A 23,002-nucleotide genomic window follows, 5' to 3' on the forward strand; every position below is an offset into this window, starting at 1 on the left:
TGATAAAGGTTCTTCACAATCCTTTACACTTCAAATCCAGGTCTTTCCAACCAAAAGACATTATTGATTTGCTGGAATACAGTTTCATTGTTATTTTGACAATCTGAATGTTTGTGAAACAAAAGCATGAAAATGCGAATGTTGTAGAGAACAAAGAAGAGGGTGGGAATAACTTATTGAATATAACTTGCACTATTTTTCCCAAAATTAAAGTAAAAAATTGTGGTGCGAGATGTGTGGAGATTTTTGGACAGATTTTTGAGAAAAAAAACTAAATTGACATAATTAAATCCTCAGTATTCATTATAATTTATAATTGCTCACTTTATTTATAAAATGGATGCATTTAAATTTTAATTATCAACATTATTTACACAATGAGCCACTCGCCTTCATCACACGATATGCTTGAATCTTTAGCGACAATGCTTCTGTAATTTTCTGTAATCTTTTTATCATTATGGAATCATATGATCTTTGAGTTTAAAAGCAGCACTGTAACTTGAATATTTCTCCATATTTCAAGCAAAAATTACAAGTAATTTACAAGACTTGAGATACGTTATGAACAATCCTTTACGAAGTGAACGAAATGAGAAGTGAAAGCAGAGCACAAAACAGACAGCAAAGATAGGTTGGTAGAAATAGTGCAGCTATGAAGACGTGCATATGATTGATACTTTATTAACAAAAGATCATGCAACTCGATGACAAAGGCAAGCCCACGATTGAGTTGAAATGGTGATTCTCTTCAAATGAATTCCAAAATATCTGAAACTGCCATAACAACATTCGCTATCTATTTCTTAAAGTTTTAAACTTTTTTCGTGTGCAAGATATATATGAAACTTTTTAATTTATTTTTTCATAAAGTAAAATCAGGTGCAAGATATATGCGAGAGTGAGTTATATTCAAGTAAATATGGTAAGTAAAGCATTATTGAAAATTCCAGTCGGAAGAAAGATAACGTGAAAAACAGTGGTGAAAGAGTAATACATCTTACAACGAGTTTTTTTCACAGAACAAAGCATAAGCTAGTGACTATAGCATTATCTAGAAAGTGATACAGCAGAGAAATTAATTCTTGATTAGTGCATGGCATGCTTTTTTCATTTTATGGAAGATGGGGGAAGGACAAGAGGGCATCCTTGGAAGCTGAGAATGAATTCTGCTAAGAAGGGGTGAAGGCTAGATTTTTCTCTCATAGGGTGGTGTGTGATTGGAATGGATCGCCATTGGATGTTGTGAGTGCAAGCAGTGTGAATGGATTCAAGAATAAGTATGATAGCTGGTGCATGTAGTTTGTGGCCTCCCTTGATGAATTCCTGACTTCCTGAGGTTTTCTCTTAATAATAATAAACAGTTCATGACAGTTCAGTAAAGGTGATATAGAGAACCAACAAGTGATACAAGCATATAGGTAGTTTGGATACTTGATAATGGCTTCTGGTTCAGTGTATCAGTGTTGTTATTATATTGACACTTACTGAATGTGTCAAAATTGAACTTTCATATGGAAAACTGTCCTTTCCCTGAAGTTACAGACTGTTTTCATCCTTTCATTGTTTCAAAAATCTCTTCACTATACTTTATAATCATGTAAATGCTATGAATATGTTGAAATGGATATCTGCTGTAGTAACATATATAATCTATGCTATATATCTAGCATATAAGTACTGATTATTATGGGGTATGTAATTTCATTTACTGCATTAGTATTTCTGTTAACTGTATGCCACTCACCAATTTTATATGAAATAATTCACCTGTTTGTTGAATCATGAAATAATTCGACAAACAGGCCTGGTTAGCATATCCGCTCTCCAGCCAAATGGCTGCTAGTTCGAATCCGGCCGTGGGCATGGATGTTTGTGATTGTCTGTGAAAATACTAGTCGTTTCGGAGATAGATGGTGTTGCTGTAGATGATGAAAGTAGGTGCGGTTCATTGTAGTTGGTGGAGTGAGTGGTGGAAACGGAGAGTTGTGGAGTAGGTACCCTCCCTCGATAAGTCACTAGACTCCCTGGAGGTGTCATATAATAATAATTATTATTCACATTTGCTATGAAGTATTCCATCTTCTCCAACTTTCCTACACAAAGTATATCAAAATCATATTTCATTATTCCTAATGGTTGAAGTTGCTTTAGTATTTTGCATCTGATTATCCTAAAATAATTATTTTATTTTACAGTTGGATAAAAAATAAATACCTTTTTCTATTCCACCATTTTGAGATATGCATATGTGCTTGTAAGCTGAACAACATTCTTTTCCTTCCCGACATGCAGATTTCTAGGTTAGGATGTAATTAATGCAATGGAGGAAAGCATGTTAGTCATACTTGCATTTCAGAAACTTAGCACAAACTAATTATGTTAGCTACATTTAAGCTGGCAGTTCATTCTATTTATTGGTATTAGCTATTTAATAAGATAACTGAACTGGGTTTTATTGGTTGGAATTTGATACAACTAGTAACCAACTAGTTTTGTCATGTTAATTAGTGGCTTCATCTGGATTTTTGATGAACATACAAATATAAACTTTGTTATTTTTTTTAGACTATCCATTACTGGTTAATATTTGGAGAATGAAATCTAATTCTTCTGTTAATATTCTTTCATCTCTTATAAGAGAGATCGCCCTGTTTTTCAGCATATGTACAATGCTCAATTTCTGTGAAATATGGTGTAACGAGGAGATATATAGGTAACAATCTATGTAGATTGGCTTACGGTGCACATTGAGAGAAATGTTCAGAAAAGGTAATTTTCCTTCATTCTCAAGTTCCAAGGTGAACTTGATTTTATGGTGAAACAAGTTTATGGATGCTAGAAAATCATATAACTCTGCTACACTCCTCTTCTTGCATTCCCATATCTCTCTCTCTCCTCTTCTAGCATTCTCATTCCCTCTCTCCTCTTCTAGCATTTTCATTCCCTCTCTCCTCTTCTAGCATTCCCTCTCTCCTTCTGTTTCCATTCTCTCCTCTCCTTCTCAAAACTCTCCCTCTCTACTACACTGATTTGCCTTGCATTTATCTCTTCCATTCTCCTCATCTCATTCATAAGACATTCCACCACCTCTTTCAGCCCATCTATCTCCCTCTGCAAGTCAGTCATTCTAAATCGAAATTCACTCTCCCAAAAAAACCATCTTCCAAACTTTCACCGTCACTCACGCCTTTCACACTATCGACTATTATTTTCTCTTTCATATTTTTTTTTTCTTCATTCTCCCCTATCACACTACTCGTCTTCCGATATTCATTTTCCATTCCTGGAGCAACTAGGTCAGTTATTGATATATCTATTTCATATATTTCCTCCTATTGCCTGCATTTCGTGCACACATGCACTCTCCCCCCTCTCTCACCAGCCACATATCAGAACAGAACTCCCGAGATGCATACATGCTGCAAGTACTGCATGCCACAAAGTCCCTTATTATATTACTTATAACGGAGTTCTTAAATGTCAGAGGACTTGGCGACACATCATTTGCGACTGCAGTTGAATCTGCCATCATTCCTTACTGCCAAGGAACTACTAAAGTAATCTCTTTAGAGACTTTTTTTTCTTACAGTAACAATGATATCCTAATTTAACATGACAGTTGTTATATTAGATTTAAAATTCTGGATTATCTACAGTCCTGTTTATAGTTAACTCTTATGGAGAAAGGTTCTTTGGATAGAACATGTGCCTTCCATATGCTTGGGATTTTTAGACCATCATTATTGTTCAGATTAGGGTGGTTGATAAGAATCTCACTGGCTTCCTTAAATTTACTTCATACCATGTCTTTTAGCACCAGTTGTTTACGTCACACCAAAACATGATATGAACGTAAATGTAAGGAAGCCTGTGAGATTCTTATCAACCACCCTAATCTGAACAATAATGATGATCTAAAAATCCCAAGCATATGGAAGGCACATATTCTACCCATGGAACCTTTCTCCCTAAGAGTTAACTATAAACAGGACTGTAGTAAATCCAGAATTTTAAATCTAATATAACAATTGTCATGTTAAATTAGGACATCATTGTTACTGTATGAAAGAATGTTTCTCTTATGTTATCTTAAATAGAATTTAGCTTTGGTGTAGTTTCTAAATAATTAATTTTTTAATTTTATCTGTTTTTTTTATTATTATATTTTCACTAGAGGTCATGCCATTAGAATAACAGTTGATCAAATCATTGTCTCTTTAGCATACTGTGTGAAATGTAACTCAGCTTGTCCTTGTATATACTCGAGATGATGACCTTAATATGAAGGTCGAAACATCGGGAAATTAAAATAGTTATTTATAACACGGTTGTAAAGTCCATAATTTCTAAAATGAATGGGATAGACGTTCTATGCCATACATAGAAAATAACTACATTTCCCGTAACATAAAAGAAGTTAGTTGTAATCCGCTCACAAGGTACCCTGAACAGAAACCAAGGGATTATCCTATGTAACATTTGGAAATCACTTATAAGATCTCTCAACACATCAGAGTTTAATTTGCAGCTAACTATAGGGCATACCTGATGAACAATGACTGACCGTGTGCTAGCATCCATGCTTCACATATTTATATTGTGTAACGGTTCTTATGCATTCGGTATTTTTTCAGTTATGTATTGATTCATAATCAAAGCTTGTTGTTTTAAGTTTATATTTGCATGTTCATCAAAAACCCAGATGATGCCACTAGTTAACGTGGCGAAACTAGTTGTATCAAATTCCGATCAATAATAAATCCCAGTTCAGTTATCTCGTTAAATTAATTTTGTGGTCGAAAATAACATACTGATCAGTATTAGCTATTTTAACAATTTTCTTGTCCTTATCATTGCAACATTTTTTGTTTTAAGAGTAACATAACGTAATTAGTAATAATTGGCATCATGTGAAATTAATTTTCTTGCATTAATTAAGTTCTTTTTGAACAAAACTTGCATGTTATCCTTTGACCAGTTAGTCAGCATTCAATAAAAATGCTGGTTCTGATCTCCCTTTTCCATCTGATACAATATTTTTAGAAGTGATTTTCCCTTCCTGCCCAAGATAATCCAGTTTTTTCTTATAATAAAACAAGTTTATAGACAATTGAAAAACAAATGCATAATTTGTGTATAATAGAAAAAAAAAAAAAAGAAAAATCATTGAAAATCATGTTAACATACAGCGGCTCTTGGGAAAAACTAATATCAAAAAAAGTGCGTTAGTCGTAGTTTATAATACACTTTTTATAATGTTTAAATGTATTTTTCTAGAGTTCATTAAAATATCGTTTGAGCAATGTATTATAAGGCTCTGTAACCCACATTTGTTTATTATGTTATCATTATCAAATTCCTGATATGTATCTTTGAGTGGTGATGGGGGGGGGGTGCAGGATATTATGATACTACTGCTACGTGAAAAGTTTACACCATTACTAATTTCCTTTCAATACTTTTTCCTCCAAATTTAATCTGTTATCTGTGAACACTTCATTGTCATTGAATCTTATATTTCAGTCTTCTAAAGCTTCTTATTGTATCAATCTACTGATTGTGGTTTTCCTCTTGGTCACTTTCCTACCATCCTACCACAAAAACAGTTGTTTTGCTTACCTTTCCTCTCCCATTCTGTTTTAGTGGACATACCACCTGGGGTTGTCTCTGATCACACACATTCCTGAATGCTAACAATGTCAAATCTCTTTTTCCTAAATATCTTAGTTTTAACATGTTTCTGCCATTGATGCCATATGTTCACTCCCCCTAATATTTCTCAGAACTCATATGTGGTTTCCTGTTTTTGGTGAAGTGTCTTATTTCAAACTCAGCTCTGAAATCCATAGGTTAACATTGATTTCAATCCCATCTTGTAAATAGCTAGTTTGCTGGTCTGGTTGGCCGAGTGGTTAGCGTATCCTTTCTTCAGCCAAAAAGGCTGTAGGTTCGAATCCTGCTGTGGGCATGGATGTTTGTGATTGTCTGTGAAAGTGGTGGTAGCGGTGGATAGTAGATGGCGTTGGTGTAGATGATGCAGTTGGTGGATGAGGTTGAGTGGTGGAGATGGAGAGTTGTAGAGTAGGTGTCCTCCCTCGATGAGTCCAAGACTCATTGAGGGAGGACACCTACTCTACAACTATACCTTATATTACAATAATAATAATAGTCTTTTGACTGATGTCTCTCTCTCTCTCTTATTCTAGGTAGTAATTTCACTTCACTTCCTACCAGTTTTGCTAATTCTGTTGTTTCCACATGAATTTGCTAAAAAAATTTAGCAAATTCATATTATTGCTTTTCACTAAAAAATTTGTGCTGAAATAGCTGAAGTGCTTTACTTGTTCTATAAGTTCCCATTCAGGAGATTATTATTATTACTGGCAACTCCATGGAGTCCTTAGATTCATTGAGGAAGGCCCTAAACATCATGTCAAGAACAACTATTCAACATCCACACAGTATCTATCATACTTTGCCTTGAACTCATTCACAGTCATGGCACCCACAACAGACTTTGGCAGCTTATTCCACTCATTCACCACTCTCCAAGTAAAAAAACCTAGTTCTAACACCCTTTCTCACCACACTCTTGCCCAGTTTCCATGGATGGCCCCCTAGTCCTCCCACCACCAGTCCTGTTCTGAAAAATATCCTCTGAATTAATCTTATAGAAACCCTTCAGTAATTTGAATGTCTCAATCATATCACCCCTTTTCTGCCTTTCAACCAATTTCTGCAACCCACAAATCTTCAACCTGTTCTCATAAGGTTCATTCCATAGACCTGCTATCATCTTGGTCACTCGCCTCTGGATCCTCTCCATCTCATCCCCATCAAGAAGAAACCCTGATGCCCAGATCTGGGCACAGTAGTCAAGATGGGGTCTTATCAGGGCTCGATACAGAGGAACAATAACTTGCTTGTCTTTGCTCGTCAAAGTATTCTTCAGTAAGCAAGTGGTTTGATGAGCTGGCGATATAGTTGAAGATTTCAATGTTCCTGCCTGTTTTCATAGTTGAATTCCATTTGATCTGAAAATGGAATTTCTCTTCTGCTGCTGCAACAACTTTTAGCTTTGTAAAGCTTTTTTGAGAGCTCTTCTTCCACAGCATCCAACAAATGCTTCTATCATATATCTTCATTTATTTATTTAAAAGTACAACATTATCTGCATAAAATAAAGAATAAGTTGATATGATATTGATTTTGATATTTATGTTCCTTCATAATGAGATTCACTCTGATGATGAATAACATTGGAGATAATGTGCAGCCTTGTCTTACACCTGATATAACATCAAACTGTCTTTCTATGCCTCATTCAGTTCTAACTACTAGCTTAACCTCAAATACAGTCAGTCCTTGATTTACTACTGGGTTATGTTCAAATGATTCCACCGAAGTGAGAAATCTTTAAGTGAACCACAGTTAACATGCCTGAAAACGTGTAGATCTGTTTTATTATATTTTTAACAAATTTTAATCTTTGTTTATAGTGAAATAATATAGTGTACAAATTAACAAAATTTTTGTATATTGTATTGTAACATAATGAAACATGGACAGTGCTCCTGAGCACTTACCAGAAAATTAGCCAGATGGAAATACATAATGTGATAGTGCTTTATTAATTGGACAAGTCATTAGAAGAGGCAATGGAAGCAACTAGTTAATTAGTAACACCTAACATAACTTGCAAAGGGTCTTGGCTCATGTGATGATGATATTGACAGCAGGAGTAGCTTGGTTTAAAAATTTGTACCTTACATCCAGCTTACTTTGCATAAATTTTTTTTTTTGCATAAATTTCTCTGTAGCAAACAATTGTTGCTTGTATCATTCTTCTACTTTGCTAAATCTCTCCATGTTGGGATCCTCAGGCAATTTTTTCACTGCACTGTCTTTTGGGGCCTCTACTTCCTCTTCTTGTTCTGTTCCCCTCCCCCTTTTTTTTTTCTTCTGCAATTTTCTGTACTTCTAATTCTATAAGGTTTTCATTTGAGAGCTCTTCTTTCTTCTACAGCATCCAACAAATACTTTACATATTCACTGTCAATTTCTAACCTTTTAGCTAGCAGTACTGTTTTCTCTCCAACTCTCTCTGTCTTGAATCATCTGAATGCATGAACATATATTTTGAGTAGCTTTTTCCAAACACCATCCATACATTCTGCTGTTACCTCATTTTGTGCTGCATATTGACGTATTATTATTACATGACACCTCCAGGGAGTCCAAAGACTTGTCGAGGGAGAGCACTTATTCTACAACTCTCTGTCTCCACCACTCAATCTGCCAACAACTAACCGCAACTACACCAATGCCATCTACTGCCCACCACCACCACTAGTATTTCCACAGATCATCACAAACATCCATGCCCATGGCAGGAATCGAACCTGCAACCTTTTGGCTAAAGAGCAGATACGCTAACCACTCATCCAACCAGGCTGGCAAGATGTTATATTCTTTTCAAAAGCCTTTTCTTGCTCTCAGTATCAGCAGTGGCCTGAGCAAAAGTATTTCTTAATTTAGGAAGATACAGATGGCATGCATCTGCAAATTAGCTTAATGAGTGCAATGCAAGTATTATGGAAGATTTCAGCTATGGTAGCAGATTAGAAGGAAGTAAAAACACAGGAGGAAGTAAAATGGAATTATACCTTTTAGTAAGAAATAACATGGAGGTGGGAATTCAACACTAAATTCATATATAGTGTTGAACACTGTAACTACTCCTTTCCTGCAGTTATATAACTTGAATAACCTCTTATAGTTAGAATTAACATACAATATGATTTTCACTTTGAGGCCAGTGGGTGAAGAAAATTGCTTTTTTTTTAATCTTTGACTAGTTTTGTGTGCATTATTTTATGCTTCTTCTGGAGAGAACTAAAAATTATAGGTGGGTTTACAGCAAGCAAGCCAGCAGTATCACTAGTGAGGAACTTTTTGAAATAGATCAATAATGTTACTCATGAGGTTCATGGTCTGTCATGTAAATTCCATTGACAAAGATCTGTATGTGTTAGGTTTTTTATTATTATTTTGTTTTCTTTGTAATAAAAAAGACAAGCCTTATAAACTCAAGAAGCTATATAAACATGTCCATCAGGCATTTATTAGCATTCATGACCACACTGGGATCTGAACCCACTATCTGTTGAAGAGTGGGTATGCTATCTACTCGGCCAGCTTTGGTTGGCTGGTTTTTTCCCTTTCAGTCGTTTCTGACCTTAGGTTACTTTGTAGGCATTGCCAACAACGTATTCCTGGTGAGATTTTTAGAGGGTAGTTCACCATTGCTTCCCCCCCCATTTTATCTGGGCTCAGGACCAGCATATGGCTGCGATGCATTCATGACTGTAATCCATATGTGTTCACAGGGGCCAGTTTGTCTGTTTCTTGGGAGGGGGGGAGAGAAAAACCTGAGTTTTCAGGTGGAAAAAAAAAAAAAAACCGTACCCTTGTATGAGGCTGGATAACTCACCTTTGTCAAAAGAGACCAGATAAAGGTTCCTCATGTCACCGACGAGAATCGAACCCAGGCTTTTCTGATCAAAGGGCTTCATCTATGCTGACTGAGCTATGGAGGTGCTCGGCCAGCTTTTGATGAAGCAAAATTCATTTTTAATATGATTCTGCCATTGATTCCATCTGTTCGCTCCCCTAATTTTTCTCAGAACCCTTATATCTGTGGTCTCTAGTCTTTGATTGATTGCTTTGTTTCTAGCCCAACACTCAGATCCATGACTTAAAACTGGTTTGAATATTGTATATTGCTAATATTGTATATAGTCTTGTATATTGCTAGTTTGGTGCTTTCGCTAATTTCTCTCTTATTCCATATAAATTTATTCGACTGACTCCCCAGGCTACTTACTCTGTTTTCTGTTCTCAAATTTATTGCCAAGTTTCATGCCATATTTGTTACAGCTATTATTCAATTCACTTAGAGAATCCTGGAGTCTTGTACTAGATATGTTTAGAAGTACAACATTATCTATATAAAACAAAGAAAATTTGACATCTCAGATTCAGACCTAATTAATGCTCCTTTCTTTCATAAAGTGATCCATATAGATGATGAATAACACTGGAGATAATGTGTGTCCTTGGCTTACCGCTGATTTTACATCAAACCATCTTCCTGTATTCCTTCTGCTGTAACTGCTGACTTACAACTTAAATCTAAGACTGTGTATTGCTCTGTATAATGCTCCATTTACCCCCATATAATTGCACTGTTTTGAAAAGCTTTTCTCTGGGCTCCTTGTCATCTGCCTTTTCCAGATTTACAAAGCTTAAGTACAGATCCTTGTCATATTCATTCTCATGATTTCTTAACTATTTGCCATAAGGTGAAAATCTGATCCTGACCACCTCTATTTGGCCTGAACCCAGCTTGAAGAAAAACTTCAAGCTGGGTTCAGGCCAAATGGAGTTTCTCTTTTGCAATTTTTCTCAACCTCCTTTCAAGTTTTCTTGGATTAAAAAAAAAATTTTTTTTTCTTCAACATGGAAATTTTTCAACAATCTCCATGTTGTATATATTGTATATTAATTCTAATATGTTTCTTATCCACAAAAGTTTCAGAAGCTATAATTTCTTATAATTTTTTCTAAATATATCCCATGTTTAGTTTCCTTTATCTCAGTTATGTCAGTTTTTAACAAATATTTTAAAATGAATCCAGCCAATGGATTCATTTTAAAATAAGTTACGTTATTAATTTGTTATCTGCATATGAACTAAAGATCCGATAATGCAGAAACTCTGGTGTCTTCACGCTGGAGAATGAAATTCATTACCACCTGAAGATGATTGCAGGCATGTATACATTGGGATTTGAACCTGGATCTTCGGATTTAGCTACATGAAAAAAACTAAAGTAATAATATATCATTTTCCCACTTTTTTGAATTATCTCTCAGATCAGCATATGACATCTTGTATAGGTGATACAAGATGGGTGTTTCTGGAGCACAAGTTTTTTAGTATAATAATCTATATCTAGATTATTGAGTATTTTTCTTGCAAAAGATCAGAGAAGACAGATGAGTTGTTCATGATATAGTAGTGGGTGACTTTATTTAGTCATCTTGAACAAGGCACTTGATTTGATTTTTAGTGTGAAATTTTTAATGATGTTACCTTAATTTTTTCCCATTGTTCCTTTTTTTTTTTTTAGTGGGGACAATTTCTGCGAGGGCAGGAGGGGCTGAAATGTTTTGATAAACACCTCAATTGAGGTTCTACCTTAATTCTTTCATGGTGATTATCACAACTTTTCAGCACACTCTTGCAATTTTTCACTGTAGGAAGTAATTGATAATTTGTATTTGTGCAATTCTGAAGTGTGTTTCGTATAAACTGAAGATATAGCATTGCATTTTTTTTTATGTCTGAATCTTGGGGGATAACATGGTATTCATTTTTGGATAGTCTTAGGATTGTATAACATTTTACTCCATGTTGTGTTTTTATTTACATAACCCATTGGTGTCTTTCAATTTTTTTTTTTTTTTTTTTTTTTTTGTGAAAATATCAACAGCATTAATGATACGTTATCTTTGCCAGGGTAATTAGGTTGTAGATTTTTTCAGCTTCACAAATTTCATAACTGATAATTTTTGCATGTTGCATGATATCTGAAATTGATTTGTAACTAATATCTCTGTGATTAGTGGGAACAATCTATAATTTTTCACTGCAGGAGGTAATTGATAATTTGGGTTTGTCCACTTTTGAAGTGTATTTTGTATGAACAAAATCGTATGAAGATGTAGCATTGTACGTTTTTCTTTGTGTGTGGATCTTGGGAAATAACATGATGAGATTTTCATCTATCTCTGTCCTATAATGTCTAATGGTGAAAAGTGATCACTTTCAACAATTTTGCTGCTATACCAGAAAAGTTTTAAATCTCTTATAATATCCAGTATGAACCACAAAGAGAAAAGACAATAAAAAAAAAAAAAAACTGTTTATTCAGCCAGTTTCTTGTGCTCTGTGGTATATATCATCAGGATTAAATTATAAAGTAGAAAGAAAAAAAAACTAGTATCAGCATTATTTAAATTAAAGGGATATTAAATCCCACATTATTTCAAAGCCAAATAAGAAACTCAACGATCAGAATCAAAGAGTTTCATGCCAAATATAGTAAACTATAAAAGTTTTTGGCAGATTGTAGCATAAGCTAAAGCACATAGCTCAACACTAGGGCAACTCGTAGCAAAGGTGGGTAAAGTTCTATTCTTAGTATTCCCCATAATGTAAAACACAACTCCTAGGAGATGTATGATTTTATACATTATGGTGGAAGGTAGACCTAGGTAATACTGAGGTTAGAGCAAAAAGAACTTATATACTTTGCTATACCAGTTGTCAAAAAGGTGCACCCATAAATTACTTAAATAAAGAGCCAATAGGCTTCACTTCAGTGATGTTACATTATTTAAATTAAGGGAATATTAAATCCCACATTATTTATTTCAAAGCCGAATAAGGGAATCAAAGAATTTCATGCCGAATATAGTAAACTATAAAAGTTCCGGCAGATTGTAGCATAAGCTAAAGCACATAGTTCAAAACTAGGGCAAACTAATGTTACATCGCCAAAGTGAAGCCTGTTGGCTCTTTATTTAAGTAAACTAGTATCAACATTTTTCTAACAGAACTGCCACATATAAAATAGGCTTAAAATTGAAAGTGAACATTACATTGAGATATCAAACTTGGTTCATTGTTGAACTTTGTTATATAATGGCTGTGATAACCCAGTTTCACAGCTTTTTAAGGCTGCCCAGAATTAAAATAAGACCTTAGTTTGATTGCAATGAGTTGGAGAACATAATTTTAGCTGCTGCTTTGAATTTAAGCATAGCCATTGAATTTACAGCAATACCCTGCATTACATTGTTTTGTTTTGTGATGATCTACATATGACACTCTTCAATTATGACCAATGTCCATTTATACAACACCTGCATTCACTCATACAATGCTTTTAGTGACATGACACTCCTGTGAATCAACCAGTGTGCAATTTTCATGGACTAAAATTTTGTTTATGACATTGCTTACAGAATCTCCCAATATTTGGTGTTTTGCTGTGAATTAGAAACTGTTTATAATCATTTTGAGGATATTTTTGAGATCAGGACTGGTGGTGGGAGAACTAGGGGACACCTATGGAAGCTGGGCAAGAGTGTGGTTAGCAGGGGTGTTAGAGCTGGGTTCTTTACTTTTAGAGTGGTAAATGAGTGGAATAAGCTGCCAGAGTCTGTTGTGGGTGCTATGACGGTGAACGAGTTCAAGACAAGGCATGATAGATACTGTGAGAATGTAATTGCATAGTTGTGTGGACATGATGTTTAGGGCCTCCCTCGATGAGTCTAAGGACTCCTGGAGTCACCCGAAATAATAATAATAATAATTTTACTTTATGGTCTTCATTAACAGTTTTTATTTTGTATTATTTGTCATATCTGTCATAACCAGCAGCACTGACTTTCAACAGGCCTGTGTTCTTTCGATCGTTTTTCCTTACAACATGGTTTTTCCCTGCCATGGTTAAAAAAACTGACATTACTCCAACTATTTCCTTTGGCTGGAAATTTAAATGTAGAGCTCATCTGAGATATGAGAAACCTTCTTATACAAGCCTTTTCAAATGAAGTTGTTAGCTGTCTCAAAGAAGGTGATGTCCCTCCCCCACTTAGGTAACTGACGTAATATATCAGGGGTGGCCAATTACGTGTCCTTTTGGAGCCAAAATAATTCTGGTAAGACTTAGAAGATCGCAACCTTTGACCGAAGCGATGGTACCGGAGTGAGTGTTCGCATGGCAAGGTGAGTGGTGGGGGATGCAGAAGCTATGCCTGCCTGCCACAACATGTTAGTTACACTTCTGGTGCTCATCTATCAGTATCGTTCAACATATTGTTGCAGGAGTCCATTGACAGTGCTTGCTATTGTCGAACTCTTTTTCAAGTGCTTAGAAATGTCACATAAAAAACATAAATATGAAGAGGAACACAGAAGTTTTAGGCCAGAATGGGAAGAGAAGTTTCTTTTTGTGAAACAACAAAGTAAACTAATGTGTGCCATATGCCAAATAACACTTGCACAATTCAAAGCCAGCAATCTCAAGCGTCATTATGATGACATACATCACAGTAATTTTAGTAAAGAATTTTCTCTTGGCTCTGATCTGAGGTTAACTAAACTTTCAACTTTGAAAGAACAACTCCATGATCAGAGTAAATTGATGTCCATGTTTACTAAAGAGACTGATGTTGCTACCAATGCTGGTTTTATTTTAGCATTTAATATTGCACAGGTGAAACGTCCATACACGGAAGGAGAATTTGTCAAGAAGAATATTGCACAAATAATTTCAGTTTTAGACTCGGATAATAAACTACTTAGACTTGATTGAACAGATGCCAGTCTCCAGGCATACAAATGAAAGGAGAATTTCCATTATCAGTGCTGACATCGTAAATAACTTAAACCATAACTTGAAAACCTGTGCTGCATTTAGTCTAGCTTTGGATGATTCTACAGATACTCAGGACAAACCAGAACTAGCTACATTTGTCTGCTTTGTATCTCATGACCTGGACATCAAGGAAGAGCTATTGGACTTGATAGTGTTGAAAGATACATGTGGCTCTGGCATCAAAGAAGCTCTCGATGTTGCACTTACAAAGTTTCTGTATCGTGCAGAAAGATCAGCAACTGATGGTGCTCCAGCTATCAGGAGGTAAAACTAAAAGGCTCATGAGACTCATTGAGAATGATGAATCATATCCTGCTTTCCTAATACATTGTATTATTCACAGGGATCATCTAGTTGTCAAGTATTTTAAATTTGAACACATAATGGAAGTAGTTCTAAGAATTGTCAATTTTATTCGTTCAAGTGCTAAAACACACTGACAATTGAAATGCTTTTTCGATGAGTTGAATTGTGACAAGATTCCTAATGATGTATCAGGTTTTGCTTAGTAAGGTGGCTCTCAGTTAGCAATGTATTAAACATTTTTTTTTTAAGACACAATCAAACAGTCTGAGAAAAGGAGAAATTTTTCCCTCATCTCGAGTGGTTGTTAGACATGGCATTTTTCACCGATGTTTTCCAGCATCTACAGTTAAACGTTTCACTTCAAGGGAAAGAAAAATCTTGCACAGACCGCGCTAAGCTTCCAAAACAAACTGCAACTTTTCCAGAGAGACTTGGAAAATAAAACTTTCAATCACTTCCTTTGTCTGAAGAAAATATTGACAAGGAGAAATTAGAAACATGATCTTATATTAGCAAATTAAATGATCTGGCCAAAGAACTCGCAATCGATTTTGTGACCTTCAAGAACTTAAGCCAACATTCACTTTTTTTTTTTTTTGGAAAATCCTTTCCTCACAAACGTGCTTGAGGGCAGTTTTCCTATTTCCAAACCAATTGTGATGGATGTCGCAGCTGCAGAACTGGAGCTTTTGGAACTTCTAGAGGACAAAGGACTGAAGCTAGTGAAGCAAAGTGGATGTTCCGTAATTGAGTTTTGAAAGCAAGTTCTGGAAAAACGGTATCCAACACTTAGGCAGTGCCAGAAAACTGATCTCCATTTTTGGGACCATGTATGCCTGTGAATCGCTATATTTGACTCTTAACTTTATTAAATCTAAATATAGATCTGTTTAAAATGATGAACATTTGAACGATCTTGTAAGAACTGCCTTGACTTTAAATACCTAATTTTAAGGAGCTTACTAAGAAAATGGATACAAGGAAGTCCTCTACTAGTAAATAAATAACTAAAATTATTGTGTTTCGATCACAATAATTTTAGAGCTTGAAGATTACCATACTTGAGCATTTCTTGTCAAATATCATCTAATCCAGCAGCCTTCCCACATTTCAAGGCTTTCTCTACTTCTAGTATGGATATGTATTCCTGATTGCATGCCTGTTGAAGTTTTTTTACCACTCTGTTACCGACTGTTTCATTTAGCAATTTTTCTCCAAGGATATCTTTTTCTTTAATTTTCATGTCACCTTTATCATCTCTAATTCCTTTTATGGCACTCTTACCTCCATTTCTAAGCTTCTTCAACAACCTCCAGAATATATTACCACCTTCTTGATATTTATTTTCTGTGTTCTTGCCAAAGTCCTCCCATGACTTTTGTTTAGCTAGTTTTACACAGTGTTTCGCTTTCTTACATTTGTCTCTGTATTCTCTAAGAGCAAAAGCTGACTTATTTGCCAGGAATTTTTGATATGCTTTCTTCTTTTCCTTCACTGTCTCTTTCACTTCTTGTGTCCACCATGAAGTTCTGATTTTTCTATCCTTGCAGACAACCTCACCACATGCCTCTCTTGCCGAATCAATCAGTGTTTTCTTCAGGGCTTGCCATTGAATCTCCAAGGTTTGGTTCCCGTTCTCAAACTCTTTCATTTTTTCTTGAATAATGTTTGTGTATTTTAATCTACAGTGCACACCTGAGAGCTGCTCAACTTTTATTTGCTTTAACACTTTCTTGTTTATTGTTCTTTTCAATATGAAATTAAATTTTATCCTGCTCAAGACTAAATGGTGATCACTTTCGATTTCAAATTCTCTGTACATGTGGTATCCTGCACCAGGGAGAAAACATCACTATCAACTATAACATAGTCAATGAGACTTTTCTTATTCCTTGCCTCTTCTCTCCATGTGAATTTGTGCACATTTTTATGTTTGAATATTGTGTTAGTAATAACCAGTCCATGTCCTGAGCAGAAATCCAACAGGTATTTGCCATTATTATTAGCTTTGTTCTTTTCTCCAAATTTTCCCAAAATATTTTTGTATATCTGACAATCATTTCCTACTCTGCTATTTAGATCCCCAACAAGGACCAACTTTTCCTTTTTCACTGTCAGTTGCTTTCTCTCAAGCCTCAAAAAATTCCTCCACTTCTACCTAGAACCTTCTGTGGGACCATAGGCACAAATAAGTCATTGTCCATTTCCCTATTCTGATATAATATATTGGACTTGCTAAACTTAATTGCCTTGGCTGTAAGTCCATCTAATCCCACTCTTATAGTATATTTCCTTGAACACATAATTACATATTTACATGATTTTATATATTTTTGGAATTTGATTAGGAAAAGAGTAAAAAGGCCTTTTTGTCTGATGTAAACAGTTTGTTTAACCTGATGATAACTTGGTAAAATGCCCTGTAGAATAATATGCATGTCTCTTATTCTTAAACTTTTAGATTGATTCATAATTACATTTCTTTATGTTTACTCCCTAAAAATTTCAAATCAAAATGTTTTTTTTTTTTAAATTCTTGGATAGATTTAATACTTCACCAAAAAAAAAAAAAAAGATGTGGTATCAGCTATTCATGGTTCACTTTCTTAGGTCACTCTACTTAATGGATCCAAACATTCCTTGCATCCAATCACTGAAATAATAGTGGGGCTGTAATTTTTTTCATAATCCACTTGCATTCTGATTTGCCGGTTTTTGGATTGCCTTGACATACCGGTTGGAGAACATGGGTCTTTGCAGGGTTGGATTGAATGGAATAAGAGATGGAACCCCTTTCATCTTAACAATGAAGGGCCTCCATCTCTTATTCTGTGGTTCTTATTATTTATTCTTGTAGATATTTGTGTCTAATACATATCTTTTAGTCAACCCAGCACCAAAAGATATTGGCACGGATATGAGAGAAGACTGACATTTTGTTATTTTGAATTGTAATTCTTGTTGTGACAAATTTAGTATCCCATTTGTGTAGTTACAGGACTTTTCTTTTTTCCATATTTATAAGAAACACTTACTTTGGGTAACCTATAAGGATGCATTGCTTTTAATTAGTGACTCAGAAAACATCAAATTGTAAATGTTTTTAGTTTCACATATACCATAAAAGTGCCAAATAAAAGTAACCACCAGCATGTGCTAGTTATTTATTTCATAAATTTTGAGCTGAATTAGTGTTGTAGATTCCTTATTTCATTTACCTTCCCAATCAAAAATAAGTTGACTTAGGGTCTTGACGTAGACTGGTTATTTATGAACAGATTTGCAACTGTTGTTGCATTTTCTTGAAATGTAGTTTAAAACATATTGTAGAATTTGGTCATGTTTATAATCCAGGAATGCTTGAAGATTTAAAAAATATATATATATTTGAGGTAAATGCTAGTTAGTTTCAGAGATAAGGCACTCACTGGATTTGAGGATAAATTTCTCCATTAGCCCATATTCATTAAATTATCATTGCATCTATAATATGCAAGTTTTCCTGAACCCATTAGTTTGATGCAGTTGGCAGGGGTTCTCTTATCATGTTTCACTCTTAGATATCAAAACAGATCTACCTACTTTAGGATTTTTTGAATGTAGTGGATTTTGTGTGACTACTGTGATTTTAGAATCAACATAGCAAATTAGTCTCTACTGAATTGCATCATTCTCTAGTGAGAGAGTTCATCTCTAGTAGGCCAGACAAAATCTTGACTTTTGAAACCATTGTGTATGTATGTTATACATTAACCGTAAATCTAAGACAGTATATTCAAAACACTTGACTAAATGTTGTAAGTTCATTGTCTTAAGGTATATTAATTTTATTTTACCATCATTTAAAACAATTTTTTTTTAAATTATTATAAAATGGCTAATTTAAATTATATAGCATTTTTTTAATATAAAAACCAAATATCAGCATCTTAATTGGGGTTGAAAACTTTTTATTAGATTTCTGGACACCTGATGAAATGTCCAGGACTATGGACTTAAGGATGACTTTCCAGGAAATCCGAATTCCTTGATGTGTGATGCCAGTCCTGAACAGTTCAGAAAAATCCTGGACTGTTGGTAACCCTATTCTTAATAACACCACATTATATATTTATTAAAGAGTGAATATCATCTGACAAGATAGCCATACAATTTTCTTTCACTGTCCAAATTCATACTTCAGTTGTTTATCATTTTAATTATAAAAACAGGATATCAGTTTGTATCATTCACAAACAAAAATTAACATCTGTGTTTGATTTCTCTCCCATTTATGCTTTTTCAGTTGAATATGACACCAAGGTCAGATAAAAAAAAAAAAGCAAACAAGCTGAGATCCTAAGCTGTTTCCAGCTTATGATGCCTGTCATGGTAAAAATAAAAGTAGTTGTGATTCACAAAGCTAGTTGCTGCTTTATATTTATTTAAAGGACCTTTAAATTTTATCACAAAATATTCATTATTAAGGTAATTACAATTTCGATGCATATACAGTAAGTTATGTATCAGTCCCTCGAGTTAATTGTCTAGACCATCCCAGGCCCCTGGTCATCATTTAACTTCTGTTAGTCATTAGAGGTATTGATAATATTTGCTATTGTCTTTTGTTCAATGTTTATGACTTTAATAATTAGACCTCTGTCTCCTGTGTTTTAAAATTAAAAAAAAAAAGGGAAAAAAATTAATTCCATTCTGTATTTTGAATCTTTTAAATCTTTTTGGTCAGTTTGTTTTGACTGTTGGTGACATTAAATTTTAACATTTTGCATGTTGAAGTTAAAAACATGTAGATTTTTATTTTAAATTGTATTTCACATGGAAACTAATAGGTTCAAAATAAAACTTCATAAAACAGTACAATATTTTGAAATTTTAAGATTAGTACAAGATGTATTACTTCTTACAGTCTCTTCCACTTTTTGAATATTTTAACATGGCTTTAACTAAAGTGTTACGCCATCCAATAAGTCAATCTAAAGACTAACACTGACCACTAAATGGCAAGCGAAGTAATTTTGATTTAGGTAGGAAGTGAAATATCCTAATAGCTGTATCATCTCTGTTATTTGATTATTCTTTTCGTAAATATGTATAATTACTGTATATGGTCTCAGATATTATGTATTGTAGGTTACGAACAACTTTACATTAGAATAGCACAGAAAGTTTACTTAAATAGGAACAAAGGTTTATCTTTAGAATACCTCAAGGGTTTTTTTCATCAGAAAGCATCTGCTAATGTCCTTTCATTTCCTATAGGAAGTAGTTGAAAATTGGACTGCAAGTACACCTTTAGATTCTGATTGGCAATTGGCTAGAATGAAACCTGTAATAATCATCATCATGTTTTCTGATGTGTACTCTCAAGGGGGTGTTCAGACTATTATGACAGCACTACATGATTAGCCTTACGTTATTATTAACAGTTGATATTATATCAACAGATTTCCTCCAAATGTACTTTGGTTTACATTTCTCTTGAAATTTTTCTACTTCACGTCTGTCACTGCTTGTTTCATTTAATAATCTTTTAAGGTAATTACTCCAGACATTTAGAATATCCTTATCCTTGGTTTTCATATTACCTTTATCAACTTTGATTCCTTTTACAATACTCTTTCCTCCATTTCTAAGCTTTTTTAATAACCTCCCGAACAATTTGCCACCTTTCTGATATTTTTTTTCCATATTCTCACCAAAGTCTTATTACTTTTGTTTAGCTACTTTTGCAGATAGCTTAGATGTTTTACATTTTTCTCTGTATTCTTTTATTGCATCTGCTGACTTATTTGCTAGGAACTTTGGCATGCTTTGTTCTTTTCCAGGACTTCTTTAACTTCTACCATGGCACCCTTTTTTTTTTCTATCCATGCAGACAGCTTCACCACATGCCTACCTAGCTGAATCAGTCAGTGTTTTCTTCAGAGTTTACCACTGATACTCCGAGGTTTGGTTCTTGTTTTTACAGTTTACTTGTAAAAGCTGCTCTATTTTAATTATTTTTAAAATATTCTGTTCTTTTCAATATGCTATTCAGTTTTATGCTACTTAAAACTAAGCGAAGGTTATTTCCAATTTGAAATCCTCTGTACATCCTTGTATCCTTAACTGTTATTGTTATCAACAATAACAGTTAAGTTAATGAGGCTATTCTTATTTCTTGTCTTCTCTCCATGTGAACTGAACTTGTACAGTGGGAAGTGAAAAGGTCAGCAGAATTATCTGATGCAGTTAGCAGTACTGTAGAAGGCCAAAATTTAAGATCTGACATTCAGATTAATTAAGAAAACTGTTGATAGAAAGCTGGAAATAAAGAAATGAATGGGCAGGAGATGGACATACCATAATGCTGCTGTACTTTAAGGGGATTATACATAGGGGTTACAACATAAACTCAAGGGAATGTGTATAGAAAACAGCTTATGAGATGGATGAGAATTGGAACATGGTGTTAGTAATGACTAGTCCATATGCTGAGCAGAAATCTAGCACATACCATTATTATTAGCCTTGCTCATTTCTCCAATTTTTCCATCAGTTCTTCTGCAAGTTTGATTTCCTTTCTATTTATACTTCTTATATTGATGATTGATATCTTCAATTCTTTTTATGTTGAGTGTGTTGTTTTTTTCTTCTTGAAGTTGAGCTTTATTCTGTTCCAGTGGCTAACTTCACTGCTTTCCCCTGGTTCCTCGACAAAAACAGCTAGGATCTTGTTTAATTGGGCAAAGCCCCATCTCGCATGAAATCTCATCATGTTGCACCATCATATTTTTATGGTTTAAGCCCATCAAGAGTACAATTTGGACTGCTAATTCTCAAATTGCCAGCCCATCCTCATTCATTCAGTACCCATTGGATACCCTGCTAACTGGGCACTCCACATAAAGGTGAGGATTGGATAGTAGGTCAGAAGCCCAGTCGGTTTTCCACATTCCTTAAGGCAATGAGGAGGTCGTCTACCAGTTATTTGACTTTGACTCTCAAGTGTCCCTTCAAACCTAAATTCTTCTGCCATGCATCATGTAAGCTAGTAGAAGGCTATTCAAATACCTCTGAACTGTTTTGTATAATATAGATAATTATTACCTGAGACCTCCAAAATTTTCACATTCATGTTCCCAAAAAAACACTTTTTGGTTTTTTGGGAATATGAATCCCATATTTAACGCAAACAGTGGTGTACTCTAGGGATCAGTCTTTGGACCATTGTTGTTTAGTCTTTACATTAATGATATTGACAAGATCTGACAGATGTTCGATTATTCTCTGGAAAGATAGGGACGGCAATCAGGTATGCTACTGATATACAGTGCTTACAGAATGATTTGAGTAAGTTGGAACAGTGGGCAAACGATAATGGCTCTCATTTCAGTGTAAGTGCAAAGTTATGCACTTTGGCATGATGAGATTTCCAACAGCATATTATATTAGTGGGATTATGGATACAAAACTAATGAGAATCTTGGAGTTATTGTGGATAGGAAGTTGAAGTTCAAAGCTCACATTGCAAAAACTGCAAATACCACTCAAAGGATAATTGCAATGTTGAAACAACCATTGATATGTAAAGATAAGGACGTCATTTTGCCTCTTTACAAAACCTTGATACAACCACACCTGGACTACTATGCACAAATTTAGTCTCTTGCATTCCAAGCTGGAAAGGATGGATAGAAGACTAACAAAGAGAAGTGACATGATACAGAGCTCTATAAACTTCTGAAAGGGTGTCATAGGTTATTAACTGATGAAATATTTCATTATATGGAAGGACAAAAGGGGGGGGAATCTGTGGAACTTAAGCTTGTACCTATCCATCAGCCACCCATCCAACCACATATTCTCTTATTTATGCAACAGTCTTTCATGTGGCATCTTATCAGATGCCTTAGCAAAAATCCAATAGTATCATAGTATATCCATTCCCTTTATCTAACCCAGTTGTAACATTATTATTAAAAAATTATGTAAAGATGTTTGAATCATGCTCGACCTATTCATCTTGTCATGCAATTTGTGAGGCTGGTGAACGCTTTATCAAGATTTCGGCAGACTTCTAAGCATCGTTCCACATGAGGATCAGCATCAAACAAAATTTCCTTAGCATGCTCCATGTGATTGAAAACTAGCTCAAGTTCTTTTGCAGTTAGCCTCTTAGTCGTAATATTCTCTTCTTG

At 34.6% G+C, this 23,002-nt stretch overlaps 1 protein-coding gene and 1 pseudogene across 10 annotated transcripts in view; both read left to right on the top strand.

The window, feature by feature from the left end:
- Positions 1-23,002, top strand: part of LOC150094752 (RNA-binding protein 39 pseudogene) — a 73,593-nt pseudogene that overhangs the window by 11,976 nt on the left and 38,615 nt on the right. For 5 of the 9 annotated variants that reach the window (XR_016550136.1, XR_016550138.1, XR_016550135.1 and 2 more), the window contains exon 3: positions 18,780-18,899. The exons of 1 other annotated variant lie outside the window; for it this stretch is intronic. The product of XR_016550136.1 is annotated as an RNA-binding protein 39 pseudogene, transcript variant X3 (transcript). Of the gene's footprint in view, positions 1-18,779; positions 19,606-23,002 lie in introns of those variants that run through there. 3 more of the 9 variants (XR_016550137.1, XR_016550141.1, XR_016550134.1) reach the window with 2 other exon arrangements.
- On the top strand, positions 14,458-14,784 carry LOC150094753 (general transcription factor II-I repeat domain-containing protein 2B-like). Its single transcript, XM_090411657.1, has one exon. The coding sequence runs from the start codon at positions 14,458-14,460 to the stop codon at positions 14,782-14,784; it is 327 nt and encodes a 108-aa protein (XP_090267783.1).

The sequence above is a fragment of the Typopeltis vanoorti genome, chromosome 21, assembly GCF_054136105.1.
Source record: "Typopeltis vanoorti isolate ZY-2024b chromosome 21, IOZ_Tvanoo_1.0, whole genome shotgun sequence".
In the NCBI taxonomy this organism is placed as follows: Eukaryota; Metazoa; Arthropoda; class Arachnida; order Uropygi; family Thelyphonidae; genus Typopeltis; species Typopeltis vanoorti.

Excerpts from the sequence above, each read along its gene's own strand:
- LOC150094753 (XM_090411657.1), top strand. The coding sequence starts at position 14,458 with ATGCCAGTCTCCAGGCATACAAATGAAAGGAGAATTTCCATTATCAGT.